This window comes from Mustela erminea, chromosome 14 (assembly GCF_009829155.1).
Source record: "Mustela erminea isolate mMusErm1 chromosome 14, mMusErm1.Pri, whole genome shotgun sequence".
In the NCBI taxonomy this organism is placed as follows: Eukaryota; Metazoa; Chordata; class Mammalia; order Carnivora; family Mustelidae; genus Mustela; species Mustela erminea.
Window position 1 is genome coordinate 68,064,507 of NC_045627.1, and position 17,440 is coordinate 68,081,946.

General features: G+C 41.2%; 1 protein-coding gene across 3 annotated transcripts in view; it reads left to right on the top strand.

Moving 5' to 3' along the window:
* The window catches only part of SORCS3 (sortilin related VPS10 domain containing receptor 3), a 593,475-nt gene that overhangs the window by 125,108 nt on the left and 450,927 nt on the right, over positions 1 to 17,440 (top strand). Inside the window, exon 2 of one of the 3 annotated variants that reach the window (XM_032313390.1) lies at positions 423 to 466. The exons of the other annotated variants lie outside the window; for them this stretch is intronic. Coding sequence (XP_032169281.1) covers positions 423 to 466 — 44 coding nt within the window. The remainder of the gene's footprint in view (positions 1 to 422; positions 467 to 17,440) is intronic. 3 annotated transcript variants of the gene reach the window in all.

The following is a 17,440-nucleotide window of genomic DNA, read 5'->3' on the forward strand; positions in this document are numbered from 1 at the left end:
CGGGAAAGTTTTTTTGTAGAAGACCTTTTGTGCTACTGGATTTTTTTTTTTCCCCCCATGTGCTTGTATTACTTTCTCAAAAATCACTTAAGGCTAAAAAATGAATTTTAAATCTAGTAATGCCTAGCAAGCTTTGCTTTTGGAAGGATGAGCAAATTGTGGTTTGAATGTGACTAACCGAAGCTACCCAGAAATGTAAAGTTGTCTCCAGGAACTCCCATTATTGTGTGGGATTTATCACTGCTAATGATAAATAAGAACTAGAACCTGTCAGGTGAGGTACGATTTTACCTTCATTTACGGGGATGAATTGAGTACATTATGGTCCCCATAAACTGCATTTATACCACACCAATTTGTTATGTGCCATCTATTAGAAACTCAAACTTCCTTCCTAATGACATCATTGTTTCCACCAACAGGTCTCCCTGCCTTTTCTGCCAGCATCTTGTTACTCTCCAGCAAGGTTGGTGTGGACAGTCTGTTTCTCAGGGCTCTTAGAATTTTCTGTGAATCTAAGGGGTCAGAGAGGTATCATAAGTGTTTGAAATGGCCAAGTACTAGGCACTGAAAGTGGTGAGGCCCTTGGCAACCAGAGGGAAAAAAATTAAATACAGCTTGAAAATAATCTTTGGCCATACCTTGTTCGAGGATCGGCGGTGGGGGGGCATTCTATAATCCTTTTCCTGAAACTTTCTCTCATGTCCCATCTTCCTCCTTCAGAAATGCCCAGGCCTGCACATTTGGTTGTCAGAAAGTAACCCCCTGAGCGTTGACATTGGGAGTCTGTAGGGGAAACCTAGCCAGCTACCTGGAGGTAACCCGACTCTTTACATCTCCAGGCATTCTGCCCCAAGTTATTAAAAAAGGCATCTTTTCTTTTCTCTTGGTTATCAGATTCCTGGGGGTGAGGACTTGTTCGTTTTACTTGGGGCAGAGGCTAACACATCTTGCCTTGGGCTTTTCTTCGAAAACCCGGGTCATGCAGGGTGTTATTGGGATATAGTGTTGCAACTGGGAGGCTCTCTTCCCGGAGCATATCTGTCTGCCAGGAAGTGTAGAAACCAGAACAGAGTTGCTGAGAAAATTAAATAAATCACCAGAATCATTTTTAGCACAGTGTGAATTCAGAACAAGAACTTGATAAGCATTAAGAAGAAAATGGTTGCCCTTTGAAAGTGTAGCTGTATGTGGAGGTGAACACGTGGTCGGTCCCACTCTGAGCCTTCTGCTGCCCTCCCACTCCATACCCCATAAAAAGAGTATATGGTTGTGTGACTTGTGGAGCGATGTTAAGTCTATCTGGCTTTCTCTGGCTAGTAGGGGTCTTGGCGATCCCAGTTCCTAACTTTGTTGGATAATTCAGGATTTTCTCTCTCATCCTGTCTCTTTCTAATGGGTTGGCATGACTCGTGGATTCTGTGCCAGCGCTGCCATAACTCTTCTCAGTAACTCACCCGTACAGGAGTTGCTTCCCCAGAACAGGAGAGCGAGAGCCCATCCAGGTTCCATATAACACTGCTTCTGTCCTCCACAGAAGCACCACTGTGCAGACTATATTCGAAAGCCATCCACAGTATTAAATAACACAATGCAGCAGACAGCAGTTCCTATAAATTACTGAAAATGGTGCTGAAAAGACAATGTAGGGTGCATAAATTCAAGTATTTAGCCAGAAGCCCATTAACTTAGGGCTGACAAAAAGAAAGGAAGAACATTAACAAACCACTTCCCGGTAGGAGTTTGCAGTGGCTGGGGAAGTAGGTGAAGGGGGAACAAAAAATAAGCTACATTGGAAAGAAGGCCAGAGAAAAGGAAAAGAAAAAAGGACAGAGGTTCTTTTTAAGACAGCAGGAGAGAAAAATCTCTAGTCTTGAGTTGGAATCCCCAGGTAGACTGATTGCCATTGAAAGGTCCCCTTGTTCTCACTGCTGGGACAGACCTTCCCTGTCTCTGAGTGTAATAGTTTATCCATCTAGAGCCTCATGTGCTACTTCCTCCCTGAAGCTTTCCTTGATGTTTCAAATGAAAACAATTTTCCCTCTTAGGATTTAACTCTGTTTCATTGCTCATCTCTCCCTCAGTGCTGCTTTTCTATTCTGTGATGGTTATTGGGTTATTTGTGTCCATTTTTTCCTTACAAATGTATAAATACTCAGAAGGCAGAGATTATAACTTGGTGGTTGACAGTTTAGCAATTCTTTTACTGATTGCTTACTGTATACTATTCCCAGTGCTATTTGGGGATACTCAGATGAGCAAAATGTGGTCTTAGCACTGGTGACATTTACTTTTAGCAGAATCAGTATGTTCTTTGCATAATGCATGTGGAATCTCTACTGAGTGAACCAAATTCAACCCTCTTGTCCCTGTTTTAAGGATGAGGAAATCGAAGTCGAAGTCCCTGGCTACCTGGTCTTCATAAGATGACACTTCTGGTTTGCATAAAGATGGAGACTTCAGCAACTCCATTCTTACCTCCAAACAACATCACTCTCCTAGCCAGTTGTGTGATAGATGAAAAGTAAGAGTGGGAGAGTCTGTAGCCGTAGCCTCACCTCAGATGGGAATAAAACACTGAGATCTAAAGAAAGAATATGCATGAGCTATTCAAAGCAAGGTCAGTGGGTGTGTCTGAGAAAGGCTAAGACAGGACTTCCTAAAGTAAGGGGGAGGCTGTGGTGGATTGGAAGGCTGCAGGCAGACCATGGGCTCAATGACACAGACACCTTCCTCTTTAACTGGTCATTTTGCAAGTGTTTGTAGAGTACTGGAGGCAATATGGACTTAGAGCCCTGCAAGTCCTACAAACAAACATATATATCTACCCAAACTTGGCATTAAATAGTCCCTTGTCAAACTTGGAAAACAGCTTTCCCTTTTCCTGGTTGTTATGTAGACGAGTTGGAACTGGGAGATAACTTCAGAAGCCAGCTGATCTAGCCCCCTGCCTTTATGCTGTTAAGATACTGCCTCCATTAACAGAAGAGTTAAAAGAGGCTCAGTGGAGTTTAAAGTTCTTAAACCACCCAGGAGAGATGCCTAGCCCAATGGTAGCCCAGTGGTGATCAGTGGTATGTGGAGTGGCCATTTTGTGAACATTCTTTTCAGGTTGGATTTGGGTGGAATAAAGCACTTCATTCTTTTGAAATCCAGGCTCCTCAAGGATGGACTCTAAGCCACCCATTTGGTCCTCAGCTTGGAACACGTGACTCCTGGAGTCTAAGATTTTGCATTCTGGCCACTGTGTTTTGGTGACATAGGAAGATTTGGAAGGGCATTCATGCTGCCGCGATGTGGTCGGGAGCTGCAGGAGCTGCTGCAGACACACAGGGTGCCATGCCAGGGTGTCTCCCTTAGTTTTTCTCTCATCACTTGTAAGCAGAAAAGCTCTTCTGTTGATGCATAACGGATTTTCTAGAGTTTTCTGCAACTCTGGGAGAACTGGAGCTCTCCAAATTGGTAACCTTTAGGTGGCTGTGATCAGAGCAGATATTCATATTTTCTACACCTCTTTCTATAACAAAGCCAGAGATTGTAATCTTCTGCTGGGTTGTCGTATTTCTGCTTTGGAATCAAATCAGAAAGAAGGGAGGGGAATAGATTAGAGGGATAAGCCTAGAGAGAAATCTGGATCAGTGTCTACGTTTCCTGCAAAGATAAGCTCATGTTTTGGGGATAGTTCAGAACACAGGGCCCAAGAAAGTCAGAGTTACCCTAAAACATCATAAGCCTATCCTTTAGCGGTATGTAGGCAACAGGGCGTAGAGGGAAGAAGTAAGGTAGAGAATGTGTGATGGTGTGTTCACACTGACCCGGCTGGCTGCTGCCCTGTTGTCAGGTGTGGTCTTGTTGCCTTGGAGTCTCCTCCCCCTGTGGCATGTGATTGCTTTCTCTTTTCCACTGTATCCCTTTCTGCTTTTCTTCACTAGGTAAACATGCTACCAGCCTTATAAGACCATTTGGCCTTGAAGGCAGTGAGTGTTTTATTCCCTGTGGGTTGCTCATAGCATTTGTGCTGTTCCTCATGGTGAGAGGAAATGCAGTGAACGTTTGTCCAGGTGATGGACTTGGCAATATTTCCTGCTGTAGAAGGTGAACTTCTTACAGTTCTTCTTCACAGTTATTATTTCCTTCAAAAGAATTCTAATGACTGTGACTTACATGGCCTACCTTTCAAAATTTTTACATTTTTGTAGGTTGTGTAGTGTGTTATCCTGTGGGTTTTTGTTGTTGTTGCTGTTGTTGTTGTTGTTCTTCTTCTACCCTCAGGTAGACTGTGGGTTCCTTGGGTCTTTCAGAACAGTTGTGTCCCTCCTCTGAGACTGAGTGATTTTGGGTCATTGATTTTCCAGGTTTCTCTCTTAATAAGGAGTTTTCCCACATCAGTATCATGGTTAGGCAAAGGAGGAGAGGAGCCTTGGAATTAGTGCTGGAATATATGCACATATACCTATATACACACATAAAATGTATATGTGTATAAATGTGTACACATTTACATATGAATATCTACATGTATGTGTATATATGTAGTATGTACATATGTAGAAATGCATATGTATGTATATATGTGTATATACTGTATATATATAATTCTAAATAAATGTATGTGTACGTCTATAATATATATAATTATGTAAATAGTGTGTATGCAATATATAATTACATATAAAAGTATATGTGTATATATGCAAAATGTATATGTAATTATATATAAATGTATATGTATATATATGTATATATGTAGCAGGCATATATATTTTCTTTTTAATCCTCACAACAAACCTGGGATAAACATCATTATTATCTCCATTTTTGATAAAAGAAGAACTTTTTTATCACTTTAGAAGTGACTCATTTTGAATATCAGATAACATAACCCTGTCTCCTACAGATGCATTTTTTTTTTTTTTACATAAAGTGGCTGAATAAGAAGTTGAACTTTATATACAATAAACACAGACGCTACAATTAGGATAATTAAAATAATGAGTCTACACTCTTGTTCTTGTCCAAGGTCACACAGCCGGAACTTTGAACCTATAATTCAACCTCAGATCTGCCTGATTCAAGTGCTTCTAGTCCTTCTCAATTGAAAGGAAACAGTCATGGAGGGCCGTGTTGAGGAACTTGGATTCTGCACCATGGGTGACTGTTGAAAGCTTGGTAGGGAGTGAAGTGTGAGATTTGACTAGATGCTATAATAGGATCATAGTGTTAGGAATTGGGGGATGGGTGGGAGGCTCTGAGGAGGAAGAGCCATCAGTGCAAGTCCATGGTATCACCATATTCCAGGGGAAAAGTGAGAAACATCTGGACTGACATCGTGGGAACCAAAGATGCAGTAACACATTACCATTGCAAAGATAGAGTTCTTAGGACTTAGCCGTGAGTTTGGGGAATGGTTAGGTTAACAATATGGCAGTCAGGTTTCTGTTATGGGTGCTGGGAAAACAGTGATAACCATTAATTGAGATAGGAATACAGACAGGAAAAGGGACTTGATTTAGTGGAGTGGGGGAGAGGAGAATGTGTATGATTTTGACATATTGTGGTTGAAGTACCAGTGGTTCAAAAGGTTGGATTTTTCTGGGAGGCAGTTAGATTTATAGGACTAAAGAGCAGGAAGGAGGTCTGAATGGGAGAGGGAAGGTTTGGATCCATTGGCACTTAGGTGGTAATGAAACTGTCATAGTGATTAAATTTCTCAGGAATGGAATGTGGAGAGAGAGGCGAGCTGACAGTGGACTCTGGCAATAACCAAATTTAAGGGGTAGAGTGAGGTAGGGAAGCAATGGCAAAGCTAGAGAAGATGCTGGCAGAGTGTTTGGAGGGATCAGGACTGGACCTTATGCTTCCATTCACAGGCCATGGAAAAGTAATACGCAGCTGCTGCTGTTTTTGGTAGCTACCTCCGAAGAGCCCTCATCTTCCTTTCTGGATCATTCATCCTGGAGTTTCTGGAACAGTTGTGATTCTCATACTTTAGTTCTGCTGTCAGACTTCATGCCCATATTTTCATCAGGTGTTGTGTCCGGGATATTGGTTTAGAAGATGTCGTACGTGTGTTGCTCACCAGCTCTCTGGAATATGGGCTATGCCCCTGTGTACCTGTTTCCCTTTAAGGGTTGATGGTAGAACATTTTCTATCATGAGGCAAAAGTGGTGAAGAGCCAAATGGCTGCTTTTGATAGGAAAGACAAACAGTGATAAACGGGGCTCTTGGGCTCAGAACAGATGCTACAGTCTGGGGTGGAGAGACGTGGGAGCTCCAAGTGAAATAGCGACAGGAATGTAGGGGATATGGACCAAAAGAGCCTCTATCAGGATTTAAACAAAAGATCCAGGAAGGATACCCAGGTAGTGTGTGTGTGTATGAGAAAGAGGGAGAGAGAGATATTTATATTATCTAGCATATAGTTGAAGAGGAGGAGATTTGGAAAGTTACTTCAGTAGACAACACCTACCAACATACCTTCTTATAGATTTTTCTGCCAGGACAAGAAGGTTGCTGTGGGACTTAGGAGGGACCATACTGAAATTGGACTCCTTGCCTAAGTACCCTGTCCTTCTGGATGGCTTAGCCTAACACCCACATAGGACTTGGAAAGGATGATGAGCCTGTTTCTCTCTTCCCTAAGGAGGGTCCTCCATGGACTTGGTGGGAGTTACAGAGACGATGAAGACAGGCCACAATGGGGCTGATCACTGAGAACAGTATTCTCAGGCATATCAACCCGTTTTCCCCTTTTTATAACAAATATTTTGAAACACTCACTTTATAGTACTGAAATGAAATTCAGAGATAATGTAACCTGCCTACACACATAATTAAAATCAACATAATGCCCTGACTCTAATATAAAGGAGAAATAAATGGAGAGTAATTTATAACAAAATAGCATGTATTTCAGTAAATGCTTGGGTATGACTACACTGAAGATATAATGAAGTCATCAGCTGTTTGCTCCTATACCTAGAATCACTGAGAGGCAGGTACAAAAGCAGGCTGATACAAGTGTGTGGTATTGGCAATACAAACACTTGTGTGGTGTTGCCGTTGACAACATGATTAAAAAATAGCAAATATCTTTTTTGTAAAATCCTTTATAAATCAAATGGCAGTCTTCTTATAACCTACATGGTTATATGTGCTTAGAAAATTCAGTCTGTTAATACTGTGCAAACCTGCTTGTATGTAAAATGAATTTAGTTTCTAGGTTTGGTTAATGACAAATAGGTTCTTCCTTATAAGAATGTCTGATGGCTGTTTCAAGCTGTGTGAGATGATTTTCCATGGTACAACCCAATTCAGAGTGATCAGCATTCCTGTTTCTGCCCACTAAGTCCAGTATTGATTGCCTCATATCCCCCAATTTTCAAAATGCTAAGGGCCAGTAGCTGCCCTGCTGATACCCATATGAGGTACCCAGTAAAATGTATATATATGTTTATGTATGTATATGTATTTTTTTTGCAACTTTTTCTTTTATTCAGCTTTATTATGCAGACTTGGAAAGTGCTGTGATTTTTTTAATTCAATTTGGGATCCTGATTAGGATAAGAACAGTGTGAATTATGCCTTACAACCATTGCATTAGTACTACATCATTGTGATATGGCTTCAAATTGATTGTATATAGAGAAAAAAAATAACATTGGAATTAAGGCAGTGACCACATTTATATATATATATATATATATATATATATATATATATATATATATATATATATATATATCACACACACACACACACACACACACACACACACACACCTGGTGGTAGCCAGAAAAAGACCAGTTCTACTGGGAACTGAAAAACTATAGTTATCTGTAATCAATCCTTGGGAACCACAGGAGCTGTCCCTGGTGCTGCTTAGCCTTTGGTGCAAGCAGCACCAGGGACAGCTCTTGTGGTTTCCAAGGATTCACTACAGAACCTAAATGCAGCTTTTTCACCAATTCCTGCAGCTTAGACCAATTCCATGTCTTACTTGCCACCATAACACTTCTTTGACCCTGGCTTCCTGATTCAACGCTCCAGTTACCAGCGTTAGCTTTCTCCATGATGTAAGTTGTGTGTCTAACGACCAGGCCATCGGTCAGGCCTCCTTGCCCTACTTTGGACAGAGAAACATCCTGAGTGATGATGTGGCTTTGGCTGAACCTTTTTGGTTGGACCCAAAAGAGGAAAGGAGCAAAAACTAAGATATTTCCTAGTAATGTTCTTGGGCGGGGTGTGTTCCATGACTTGTCTACCTTTCAGCTAGGTGGAATATTGTTGTTTTCTCACATTTGGATTTAGCAGGCTCTGAGATTCCCATAGTTTGTTCTGTGTTTGTGAAAAGCCTGTCAGTGCCATACTTTCTGTAGCTAGAGCTCTTAGTAGCATTTTCTGTAGTGTGAGACTTGTGGGAGTTCATCTAGTGCATGGATGTGGCTGTGAGTAGCGGTTGGCTCATTTGGTGAGATACTTAATTCTTTTCAGTTTGCTTTTGATCCCTTTAGGACATCAAGGAGAGAATCTCAGTTTGGGGCTTGTGTGTCTTAACACCTTTCTAACACTTGATAATCCCCTATTTTAACCAAAAAAGGTGGCTTCAGTCTCAGAGCCCACAGCAGGGGACAGTATTGACTAGATTTTAATGGCCTTGTTTTCCTTGCTTAGCAATTATTTTCACGATTCCTCTGCATTTATGGCAGGTGATATAGATTTTCCATTTTGGTAGCAATACCAGGTTTTCTTTTGAAATCAATTAATTTTAGTAAGAAGAGCCAGTTTAAAGAAATACATTGCATTTAGTACAACTGTTACACTAATGTAACTTGCAAAGAAGGTAGGGCAAGAAAGATTGAAGTTTAGGAAACACTGACATTTTGTATCATTCAAGGAGCAGGTGCTGGGTGTAAAACAAGTTCTAGGGCAGAGGCAGGCCACACTTTGAGGATATTGGCTGGTTGTCAGGTCATTAAATTATGGTTTCTTGCACAGACCCACTTCAGACTATTTACTATTCTTGTTGCTGTCTTTATCCCTGGATAGGAAAGCAGCATGTTAATGCCTCATATAATTGGTGATAGATGGCCCCAGCCTGTCAGTCTCTGACACTTTGAGTGTTCAGTAATTTCATTATCTGCCCATTTCTCTACTCTTTGCAGCCTAGCACTTATGACAAGGTGGCACTCATCCCTAATAACATGGGCTGTGCTGGGCTGGGATTCCCAAGAATCATTTTGTCTTTAGGAGGGGTGAAATTCTTTGAAAGAGGCATTCCCCCCACCCCCTTTTTAATTCCTCAGTTTAGAACAAAGCAAGAATCTGGGCCAAGAATATTTGCTGCTGTAAAAATAGAAAGAAAAATAAATAGCATAGGTAAGAAGGCTGTACAATGAAATTTTAGTGGCCGATGACACTGCTTGAATTAAATGTTCTCTAATTCAAAATGGAGTCAAAGTTTTTTTTTTTTTCCTTCTGAATGCATATTTTAAAGCAAACATGGATGTGGGTTGGATGTCCACTGAATAAATAAGATCAAAGGAGCCACATTTGACATTGGCTTGATGGAGCCATACTGTTTGCTAAACATACTGTTTGCCAATTTTGCTGCTTATGGAAAAGGTACCAAAACCCTGAGTTTGAGTCAAGTACGATTTTTTTTTTTTTTAAATTGAGAGACAGTCCACAAGTGAGCTAGGTACTAATGATGTTGAGTGTAATTGTTGGTCTTACTCTTATGGGCCACATACATTTATTTCACCTAATCTTTACAGCAAACTGTAGCTATGGAGAAGTAAGGCTTCATACAGGTTAAGTCAATTGCCCAAAGTCACATAGCAGGCAAAGTAGGACTAGGATTTGAATTTCACATCTCTCACTAATGTTTCTACAATCAAAACCCATGCTTTTGGGACTTACCTGCCTTTTTCTTAGAAGAATTTTTCTAGCCTGGGTGGTGGAAATATTTCTCCCCATTGCTTTTTTTGTTTTAATTGGAAAACTCTCCCAAAGATAAGAATTGCCCTGGGAGACCGAAAGACAAAAACAAAAATGAAAACCCAACACCTTGGATGTTTGAATAAAAGAAGAAGGAAAAAACAACATATATGGGTTTCTGGGCCCCAACCCAGATCTAACTGAATCAGTGATTCTGAGTGTGGGGCCCGATTGTCTAACAAGTCCAGCAGGTGTTTACAGTTATCAGGAAAGTTTGGAAAATGGTGTATAAATTCATAGGGTAATCCCAGCGGTTATAGTTGAAATATTTAATAACCTTGAAGAGACTAGGCCTGATCAGTTAGGAAGGACACTTGCTGTCACTGGAGCATAGTTCTAGAGGTCTTCTTAGGGTCAAGCCTTAGCTCCTTGGATACAGGATGTGGGAAATGCTGGAAGATCTAAGCAAGTGGGTTTGGGGCTACATGGGTGGTGGCGAGGCATGGGGAGGGCTTGCAGCAATAGCACTTTACTAATGGGCCTAGGACTATGTCAATATTTTAACTGGCAGGGCTGTGCCGGTGAGCACCCGCTGAGTATCAAGCCTGGTAACCCTCACATGAGAAACTGCAAGCTGGCAGTAAAGACTTCTTTTTCTTTAAGGTTCCTATTTCTCAACCCTGAGCCATCTGCAGAAGAATCATGGGAAAGCTCTTTTTAAAAAAATGCATCTTTGGTGCTACAACACACCTATCAGAATGATGAAAATCCAAAACACTGACAATACCAGCTACTGGTGAAGGTGTGGAGCAACAGGAACTCTTGCTTACTGCTGGTGGGAATGCAAAATGGTCCTTCCATTTTGAAAGGCAGTTGGGCGGATTCTTAGAAAACTAAACATACTCTTACCATCCAATTTAGCAGAATTTGGTATTTAACCAAATGAGTTGAAAACATATGTCCACACAAAAACCTGCATATGGGTGTTTATAGCAGCTTTGTTCATAATTGCCACAATTTGGAAGCACCCAAAATATCCTTCAGTAGGTAAATGGAAAAATAAACAGTGGTACATCCATACAATGGAATAGTACTTGGTGTTAAAAAGAAATGAGCTACCAGGCTGTGAAAATCCATGGAGGAACCTAAAAGGCATATTATTAAGTAAAAGAACCCAATCTGAAAGGCTGCATACTGTATGATTTCACACTATCACATATGATTTCACACTATCAATTCTGTGATATTCTGGAAAAGACAAAACCATGGAGACAGTAAAGAGATGAGTGTTTGCCAAAGTGAGTGGGGAAGGAGCAGGGCACAAGGGATGTTTAGGGCAGTGGTAAGATGCTGTATAATGTTGTCATGGCGCATACATATTATTGTGCACCTTTCAGAACCCTCTGACTGTATGACACCAAGAGTGAACATAAACCATGGGCTTTTGGGTTAGACCTAGTCAGTCGCTGAAAGAACCTGCACGTATATATATTTCCTTCCTCACACCTGGTTACTCTAATAGTGAGGCTAATCTTTATCTTAAACTATTAGTTTCAAAAAACACCTCTGCTATGAAGCATTCCCTGATTCAGCTAGCCAGGACTGACTCCTCTTTCTCCTAACTTTGTAGAAATTGATGACCATGCTCATTTTTAATTTGTGCATTTTCACTGATTTTAGTAGAAGGAGGCAGCTTTAATGTAGTGGCAAGGGGCATAGCCAGATGGCCTTGGGTTCAAATTGCATTTGAGCCACTTATTGTTGGTGTCATCTGGGGAAGTCACTTCATCTGTCCATACCCATGCTTCTTCATCTGTAAACATGGGGAAATTAAAAAGACCTGTCTCATTTGGATCTTAGGGCTACTAGGTTAAGGCACCATTGCTTTTATTGTTCATTTTCCATTTTATCTCCTAAACTGGAAGGAGATAGTGTGGGGAATGGACAGGCTCTGTAGCTAGACAGGTCTTTGATTCTGACCTTGGAAAAATTCTTTAAACTTTTCAAACCATAATTTCTTCATTTGTAAAATGGAAATAAAAATGCCTACCTCTGGTATATATGTATAAATAAATATAAAAAAATTTATGTATTTATTTGAGAGAAAGAGTGAAAGAGAGACCATAAGCAGGAAGGGCAGAGGGGGAGGGAGAGAGAATCCCAAGCAGACTCCTCACTGAGTGCAGAGCCTGACAGAAGGCTTGATCTCATGACCTTGAGATCATGACCTGAGCCAAAACCAAGAGTCGGATACTTAACCAACTGTGCGGTTCAGGTGCCCTTCTGGGTGTACTTTTTTTTTTTTTTTTTTAAAGATTTTATTTATTTGATAGAGATCACAAGTCGGCAGAGAGAGAGAGAAGGAAGCAGGCCCCTGCCAAGCAGAGAGCCCATTGTGGGGCTCCATTCCAGGACCTTGAGATCATGACCTGAGCCCAAGGCAGAGACTTTAACCCACTGAGCCACTCAGGCGCCCCCTGGGTGTACTTTTGAGAGTTGAAAAATACACCAGTAAAGGGCCCAGTTCTGTGATTGGCTCAGTCTGTGCTAATATCTCTTTTGTTCCCGTCACTCATGCTGCCATAAAGACAGTATTGTGTATTGTGGTGCAGTGCAAATGGAATCTTGGAGGGTAAGATACGAATCTGCTGCGAAGATAATTTTTACATCTGAGGACTTTCATCTGGGCATGTATGTTTTGAAGCAGAGCCTGAAAGGAGGAACTAACACACCGAGGCATACGTTTAGTTCTAACACCAGAATTGTACATGAATTTACAGATATGTAAAAGCTTACAGTGTCATTGTAGTATATGGCAAGGGCAAGCTTCAGATCCTGTTTAAAAATTTGAAAGTTTCACTTCTGAAGGTCTTAAGTTTAAAGACGGATAAGAATAGAACGTACAATGATTTTGAAAGATCCTGGCTTCTTTGATGCTAAAATGGGATTTGTATTCTCTGAGATCTACTTCCCTTTGCCAGCTCACTAAGCAATTGCTCACATTCTCTCTTTTCACTTTATTATGTTTTAAGACATTTTAAATATTTTGGTGAGTCATTCTTCTTGGTAATTAGATGTAGTGATTAGAAGAGCTTTTATATTTCAAGGCATTAAGTTTCTTTTATACACCTCAACATCATCATTTTCAGTAATGATCTAGTATTTAACAGTGGTTTGACGAAGATTCTGGATCTCTGAAGCCAAGAGAGGGTGAGTCTGTCAGGTGATGGGAACAGAGGACGAAAAATCTCCCGATTCTGGCTATATTTAACAACTGAATCATCTAAGATGAGAGAATAGAAGAGAATAGAAACTGAGTAGCACTTGCAATGAAGTTAGGACTTAGGGGTTTATACAACGGTTAGTTTTCAGCATCTTGTAATAGTTCTTGGGATTGAGATACCACTTACAGCCTGAGCTGATAGATCTCTTTGGGATTTAAAGAAAGAGATACTAGGCTGAGGTTTTCCCCAGGAAGCAGTGGGCTTATTCTGGGAGAGGTCTGGCGGCAGCAGTGCTAAAACATAGAAAATGTATAGGACTGTGACCTCCCAGCTCCACATCTGAAGTCCAGATGTAGGAAAGGCAAAGAGAGGGAAAGAACTCTGTGTTGCCATAGTCCAGCCCCAGGACCCATTTAGGACCTACAGAGCATCTGCATAATGGTTTTCCCTAAAAAATGAAGCCTAAATAGAATCTGTTACCATTCAAAGCTATGAACAACTTCTGGTCATTCGAAGAGGTTGTCATTCTGGTGTTGGGGGCAAGTTGGAGAAGATCTTGGAGGTGGGGTAGTAGGCATGAAATTGAGGGTTTTGTTCCTTCCCTTTTTCTCCTTCCCTCATACACACTTGATTACTTAGGTCATGGGGGATCTGTAGCCATGACACTCAAGAGTGCTGAGCGTTGAACAAGGTGGAGATTTGTTTCTCTCCCATGTCCAGCTGTGGGTGGATTATCCAGGGAGGGGGAGGGGCTGTGCTCCGCAAGTTCATTCAGAGGCCTAAGCTTCTTTTATCTTGTTGCTCTACCTCTAAGTTTGTCCTTCCCCCATGGTTGAAACTAGCCATTGTCATGTCCATGCCCATAGTGAGTGAGAAAGGGAGCAATTTCATTTTAAGGAAGTGACTCAGAAATGGCACACACTGCTTCTACTCACATTCCACTGGCAAAAACCCAAGTTTCACGGTCACTTCTAGCTTCAAGGGAGGCTGGAGAATGAAATATCTAACTGGGAGGAGACAAAAAGGTGGTAGGAGAAGTTTCAGCTTTAAAGGGAGAGAGAGAAACGGGAGTTGGTCATCTTTGTCACAGATCCCATCCCTTAAGTCAGTGGCTCTCTGATTCTACTGTCAGATTCCAAAGGTTTCCTCACATTCCTTGGTGAGTCTGCCTTTGGGGGATGGAAGGGCTGTGGGGCTGAGCATTCAGGCTCCAAACCTTTCCTCACCTAACTTACCTTGATTTTACTTTGTATTAAGCATTGGATTTCCACATCGATTTCCTTTAAAGAAAGAATGGGCTAAAATATTTTTATAAACCACTGCTGTAAGCACTTTCTGTAATCCTCTATACTACCCATCACTGGCATGTTTTTTTCCTTCTACCTATCACCTTTCTCTCTTTCTGGGTATCTCTGGGTTGCTGTTTATAAGGAATGCATTTAATGTTCCTGCGTGAGTTCCCCAGGCTCATTTACTCACTCAGGCTCTTACTGCAGGTGAGTGACCCCATTATTGCTTCTGAATTCTCATGAAAGGCAGTATTTTGTTCCTGATCGTTTTCTCCTTTAGCTTTTCCTTGGAGGGTCCTCCTTCAGGGCTCAAGGTCTCCCTTCTTGACTAAATTTACTGCTGTCACAGAGATCTTCAGCTATCTCCTAAAGCTGGTTTCAAACCCCAGGGAAAGAACCATCTGTCCTTGCTTACCACACAACACTGGGACCCAGATCAAACCTAAGGAATTAATTTTGGGGGTCAGTCCCCCAGTTGGTGGGTGTACATCTCTCATTTGCCTCCAACGATGTAATTACCTTGTTGGGATCAAGCAGTCTATTATCTTACTAATAATACCTAGAAATTGTTTAGTGCTCTATGGTTTGCATAGCTTTTCCACATGGGGCGCCTCATTTGATTCTAACAAGCACTTGGGAGAAGGGATTTTCCTCATTCCTATTTTAAAGTTGAGGAGACAGTTGATAATCAAAGGTAAGGGGCTTGGCCCAAGGCAACACAGCTCCTAAATGACAGAATCAGGATTTGGACTCCATTCTTCCAGGCTATCCCTTCATGAGCATAAATTCTTGTTTATACGGACTGTAGAGAGGATGAAATAGGTTGTTGAAAGTTTCTTTCATGGTTCTTGTTTCATGGGAGGGGCACAGAGTGAATAATTTCCTTCCTTCTTTATCAGACCTGGTACTTTTATGAAGGTGCCCTCATTTACAGTATTTTGTATGCTCTTATAGCCCTGGAAATAGGCAGAATATGCATAGTTATGTCCAATATATAGATACAGAGGCTAAAATAGACGAAGTGGCTCTATCACCATCACATAATTAGCAGCAAAATCCACCAACTGAGACTTAGTGTTGTCCCTTTCCATGAGCTTAGCTGCATCTTGGAAGTGGGATCCTAATGCACTTATTTAATTTTTCTAAATATTTATTTATTTATTTTAGTGGGGGAGGGACACACACACAGAGAGAGAGAGAGAGAGAGAGAGAATATCCTTAAGCAGACTCCCTGCTGAGTGCAGAGCCTGACATGGGGCTCAGTCCGAGGACCCTGAGGTCATGACCTGAGCTGAAGCCAAGAGATCTACGCTGAACCTACTGAGCAACCCAGGTGCCCCTAATGCATTTATTTTAAAAGTTGATAGTTGATATTTAGAAGTTAACAAAGCTCCTGGTAGAGGTAGAATAAGATTTGGCAAATTAATACCAATCAGGAAGCCAGAATAGATGTCACATCATATGAATTGGGCAGACTTATTTGATTTCTACCAGAAATACTAGAGGTGGACTGGGTGGTAGGTGTTAGCTTCCTGTGTGCCTTATGAAAAGATCAACTCTAGACACTCAGAAGTTTCATTAACTCATTCCAACAAGGAGGGCTTAAATAGGTAGATAAATAGGGGAAGACAAACCATGAGTTGTCATCCTTGGCTGATTCTTAGGTGCTGCATGGGACTAATTTGGTTTTCCAGTAGAGCCCACCCAAATCCAATGAACACCTGTTCTGTCTGAGTCATTGGGGTCTACAAACTATGGTCCCTGTGCATCAGTTTTGTACTCTTGAATAGAAGAAGAGTAAGGCTAGGGTTCTAAACAGAATATTTATGACTAAGTCCAAGTCATTCCTCCATTTTAGGTTGTCTCCTCTGAGTTGATTTTCTGTGTGCCCAGAGGTTGAGTCTACGTGTAGAGAGTTTAGGAGCTTAGTTAGAAATGACACAGTAGAAGTATGGATAAATGCCCTCAAGTAATATCAACACTTGATTGTGACTAATGAGGTTGGGGTGAAACTGGAATAATTACTTCTTCAGTTGGGGTGAAACTGGAATCATTACTCTGGTGGCATTGTAAATCACAAGAGTTGCTTTAGAAATCAGTAGGACAAGTTGTACCCAAAGCTACAGCATTGATCATGGCTTTTGATTCAGTAATACCACTCCTTGGAATTTATTCCTAGAACTTGTCCTAAAATGAAAAGAGGCTACATCCATGGCAATAAAATCCCATTTAAAACAAAAAGGAAACATAATAAGATATATTCTTATAAAAATAATGATCAGGGACGCCTGGGTGGCTCAGTTGGTTGGACGACTGCCTTCGGCTCAGGTCATGATCCCGGAGTCCCGGGATCAAGTCCCACATCAGGCTCCCAGCTCCATGGGGAGTCTGCTTCGCTCTCTGACCTTCTCCTCGCTCATGCTCTCTCTCACTGTCTCTCTCTCAAATAAATAAATAAAATCTTTAAAAAAAAATAAATAAAAATAATGATCATTTAGAAGTCTTTGTGGAAAAATGAGAATACATTTATGATAGATTAGGTGAATACAAAAAGGTAGCTCAAAATGGTATAGGTTGATCACATACAGACTTCATCACAAGTCTGTACAAAGGTCTACATTTCATCCGACCAGAAAGGAATCCTAAGGCTAGGAGAGGTAACATGATGATGGATGGCTTTTTTTTTTTTTTCTTCCCAGAATTGTCTTTGGTGTTCTGTGGTTTTCGTAATGAAAGCATATGGCAGAGAACTAAGAGATGTTCACCAGAGTAGGATTTGCCCTCAACTGTTGAGACCGCTCCACTTTAGTTGATAACAAACTCTGGAAAACTCCATGGATCCCGGGGCTCTAGGGGCAGAGCCAGTTTCCATAGAACTTGTAACTGGACCCTTTTCTTTTAGCATTCTGAATGCTTCCAGGAAAACATCCCAGGGCATGCACCTCAGGGAGCATTACAGACACTTCTGGACTCTTACTCTTTTTAAG